This window comes from Neophocaena asiaeorientalis, unplaced genomic scaffold, assembly GCF_003031525.2.
Source record: "Neophocaena asiaeorientalis asiaeorientalis breed wild unplaced genomic scaffold, Neophocaena_asiaeorientalis_V1.1 scaffold177, whole genome shotgun sequence".
Classification (NCBI taxonomy): Eukaryota; Metazoa; Chordata; class Mammalia; order Artiodactyla; family Phocoenidae; genus Neophocaena; species Neophocaena asiaeorientalis.
In genome coordinates this window covers 22,285,050-22,289,189 of record NW_020172779.1, presented here as the reverse complement: position 1 = coordinate 22,289,189, position 4,140 = coordinate 22,285,050, and the positions used below count along the sequence as shown (strand labels likewise).

General features: G+C 66.6%; 1 protein-coding gene across 2 annotated transcripts in view; it reads left to right on the top strand.

Annotated features, from left to right (window-relative positions):
- The first annotated feature begins 1,334 nt into the window (after positions 1-1,334).
- The window catches only part of LOC112397123 (cytochrome P450 11B1, mitochondrial), a 5,833-nt gene continuing 3,027 nt past the window's right edge, over positions 1,335-4,140 (top strand). Inside the window, exons 1-5 of one of the 2 annotated variants that reach the window (XM_024741245.1) lie at positions 1,335-1,578; positions 1,926-2,081; positions 2,953-3,152; positions 3,262-3,465; positions 3,735-3,889. In XM_024741245.1, the coding sequence (XP_024597013.1) occupies positions 1,340-1,578; positions 1,926-2,081; positions 2,953-3,152; positions 3,262-3,465; positions 3,735-3,889 (954 nt within the window). In that variant the 5' untranslated portion in view covers positions 1,335-1,339. The remainder of the gene's footprint in view (positions 1,579-1,925; positions 2,082-2,952; positions 3,153-3,261; positions 3,466-3,734; positions 3,890-4,140) is intronic. The other variant, XM_024741246.1, reaches the window with a different exon arrangement.

The window sequence follows — 4,140 nt, the reverse complement described above, 5'->3', positions numbered from 1 at the left end:
GTGGCCCGGGCCGATGCGCCAGCACAGCAAGGGCAGGCTGCGTCTCCTCGGCCCAAGGACAGCTCTTACACCATCTGGGGCTGAGGCACGTCGTACATCTCAGCTTGACGAGGGGCCTTGGCGGTTCTGACTCATTGCCCCAGCCGAATATTCCCCGAGGAAGTGTCAGGAGCAGGGAACGGATTGAAGTAGAATGACCAGTAACATCAGGTCGTCAGCCACCCTGCTAACCCCACACGTACCCTCCGTCCTGCCCCCGGAGCCTGCGCTGCGGTGGCCTCACCGCCTCACCCCCATGTCAGGGTCGGGGCGCTGGGGCCCCTCTGGCACACCGGGCGGGACGGGGGGCCTCGGGAGGAGACAGAAGCTCCGGGCGTCAGTAGCCTGTTTAGGAAATGGGAACGGCAACAGCGCTACCCACCTCACGGGAAGGCTGCCAGGCATGGGTGAGACGAGTCGGGGCCCCAAACCATGGACCCCCTCTTAGGGGTGGCTCCGGCTGCGTGCTTGCTGGCCAGGGTCCCTGGGAGAGGGGGTAGTCCACAATCACACCCCCGTCATAGACTCTGCCCACGCCGGGAGCACGGGTTCCGGGGGGAAAGGAGACTGCGGGCCCCGAGCACAGGCCCCGTGGGGGAAGGCGGGGACCTTTCACCCTCCCGCCTGAGGAGGGGCTTGCAGTCCACCCCCCCAGTGACCCTGTCTTCTAGGTGCTCTCTGCTCCTCAGTGGGACCAGCAAGCCCAGACAGACAGGGCCTCGGCCACATCAGTGCCCTGGCAGTCCCAGTGCCACCGCCAGTGGTGTCTTTGCATCCCCCTCTCTGCCCCCGTGAGACTGGGAGACCCCCTTGCTGGCTCCTGCTTCCACTCCCTGGACCCAGCACAGGGCCTGGGAAGAGTGGACAAAACACATGCGGCCTCAAGAAATTAGAGCAAAGCCCTCAGCACTGCTTCCCACTCTGGTCCTTGTAGAAAAGGGATGAAAATACCCAAGGTCCCCTTTCATCCCTTGCTAAGATAAGGCACCTATCCATCTTGCTTCTTTCCCTCACTGGATGGGGAGGGAGGCCTCTTTCCCTCAGCCCCACCCCATCGGGTCCCTGCTCCAGACCCTGTCCCTGCTCCCAACAGCCACCCCCGAGCAGGCCTGCGTCACTGCCGGACTCGGCGCCCGTCCGTCTCTTTCCTCCCCCGCTGGAGGCCTCCAGCCCTGACCGCTGCCCCGGGTTTCCTGGTCTGGCCCAGGGACACTTTCTCCTCTGACGCGATCCAGTCGGCCGGTCCAGCGAGCCAGGGGAGATAAAAGGATGGGGCTGAAGGGGGCGGGGGTGCAGCAGGATGGCGCTGTGGGCAAAGGCCAGAGTGTGGATGGCAGGGCCCTGGCTGTCCCTGCACAGGGCACGCGCACTGGGCACCAGAGCCACTCCGACCCCCAAGGCGGTGCTGCCCTTCGAAGCCGTGCCCCGGTGTCCCGGCCACAGGTGGATGCGGGTGCTTCAGATCTGGAAGGAGCAGGGCTCTGAGAACATACACCTGGACATGCATCAGACCTTCCAGGAGCTGGGGCCCATTTTCAGGTAAAGCTCTCTCTGCCCACCTCGGCGAGAGCACCCTAACTTTCTGTCCCCACTGGCAGCTGAGTCCCTGCTAGGCGCAGGGGCGCCTGGGGAGTGGGGGTGAGGGGCAGGGAGGGGAATCCGCGGGGCAGGTCTGTGCCTTCGCTGCTGCAGACTGGGGCCTTCTTGAGCACGGGGCCGTGCGTGGCTCGCGGCTGGGAGCACAGAACGCAGACCCCAGAGGAGGGGAGGCCTCAGTGAGGCGGCGGGAGGGACCGCCCGCTCCGGGCCAGTGGCGGACTGGTTCTGCAGAGTGGGGCCCGGGGAGGACACGGCACCACGGCAGGGCTGGGAGCTTCGTCCCACAGGTGTGACGTGGGAGGGAGACACACGGTATTTGTGATGCTGCCCGAGGACGTGGAGCGGCTGCAGCAGGTGGAGAGCCCTCACCCCCGGCGGACGTTCCCGGAGCCCTGGCTGGCCTACCGACAGGATCGTGGCCTCACGTGCGGCGTGTTCTTGCTGTGCGGGCGAGTGGGGATGCGCACGGAGGGGGCGGGCAGCCTGGGTGCAGAGAGGAGGCCGGCCAGGGAAGACCCCGAAGCACGCCCGCCCGGGGAACCATCCGGGTGGGTGGAGAGACGGTGACCACCGGCTCCAGATGCAGATCCTGCCCATCCCCTGGGGGTCGTGTGTGCCCTGGGGCGGGGGAGGGGAGCCCGGCCCCTTCCTGCAGGGCCAGAGGAAGAAGGATGATGCCTGCCGTCAGGGAGTCCGCACCTGCACAGGCCTCTGAGGCGCTTGCGTGTGGGTTGGACTTCTCCCCTCGTCCAGGTCAGGGCCCCCCTGGAGGCCCTGCAGGCAGCGCCCCGTCGGCGCCGGGCTCTGCGTGGGTGTATTAGGAGAGACACGACTTGATTCCTGCCACACTGCAGCAGGAGGCTCTGCAGGGAGGGGGCGGTGGGGCTGGCACAGAGGCAGCATCGCAGGAGCCGGGAGATGAAGGTCTCCAGGGGCCTCGCCCACTCTGGGGTGTGACGAGAGCACAGCTGGGCCAGGCCTGCCTGGGGGCTCAGCCCCCTTCCTCACAGCGAAAGCCTCAGCCCCAGAGAGGGCCCGGGGGGGAGACGGGTGTGCCAGGCGCGGGGCCTGCCAGTTTGCACAGACCCCCGCGGCAGGCTCAGGCAGAGGCCCCCGTCTCCCCTGGGCGAAGCGCACGGGGCTGCCCTGAGGAAGAGCTGCCGCCGAGGCCCAAACGCGGGCAGCCTGCCCCCTAGGAACCAACAGGCGGCTCCCCGCCTCACCCGCTTCCCTCTGGGGAAAGGGAGGTGGGGTACAGGGCCGCGGCCGGCTGCTGACTCTGGACGCCCTGATGCCCCGCTCCCTGCTCGACAGAAACGGACCCCAGTGGCGTTTGGACCGACTGCGGCTGAACCCAGACGTGCTGTCACTGCAGGCTGTGCAGAAGTATGCGCCCTTGGTGGATCGGGTGGCCAGGGATTTCTCCCGGGCCCTGAAGGCGAGGGTGGTGCAGAATGCCCGAGGGAGTCTGACCCTGGACATCAGGCCCAGCATCTTCCACTACGCCATCGAAGGTGTGGGCCCGCCCCCGGAGCAGGCTGGGGCGGGGTCAGGGAGGGCCGGGGGCAGGTGGCTGTGAGGCCCTGCGCTGCCTCGGGCTCAGGAACCCCCTCCTCCCCGCAGCCAGCCACTTAGTCCTCTACGGAGAGCAGCTGGGCCTCTTTGCCCAGCACCCGAATCCTGACAGCCTGAACTTTATCCACGCTCTGGAGGCCATGTTCAAGTCCACCGTGCAGCTCATGTTCGTGCCCAGGAGCCTGTCTCGCTGGACGAGCGCCAGCGTGTGGAACGAGCACTTTGAGGCCTGGGACTACATCTTCCAGTACGGTGAGGGCGGGGGGTTGGGCAGTGCTGCGGCCAGGGACCCCAGGGCCCCCTCCACGCACCACAGTCTGGGGAGAACGGAGGCCACAGGAGGGACCTGTGGCTTCTTCATGGTCCCCAAGAGAGCTGGCAGTGAGGCTGGACTGGGCTGTTCCGAGAATGGGGGTAGGACGCGGAGACCTGGGGGTATTGAGGGCCGAAGGGTAGGAGGATGACAAAAAAAGTGCTTCCCAGCACCAGACCCAGGGCCTCTGTCTCTGTGTGTCCCACAGCCAACAGAGCCATCCGGAGAATATATCAGGAGCTGGCCCTCGGCCACCCGTGGCACTACAGTGGCATCGTGGCAGAGCTGCTGATGCGTGCGGACATGACCCTGGACACCATCAAGGCCAACTCTATCGACCTCACTGCTGGGAGCGTGGACACGGTCAGGCCAGCGCCCAGCCCTTCCCATGGAACAGGGAGCCCTCCTGCCTCCAGGCTGCCCCCTCCCATGGCAAACGTCTCCTCCAAGCCCTTCCCCAGTCTACGGCTCCAGCTTCCCAACTGAGAAGGGGGAGCACGGGAGCCAGGCCTCAAAGGCAGGAGTCTGTGGTTACTCTCGTGGGAAGCCACGCTCCAGGCAGAGTGCAGAGTGGACGAGGCCCAGGGACATGCAGCAGCAGAGACCCCGGGGAC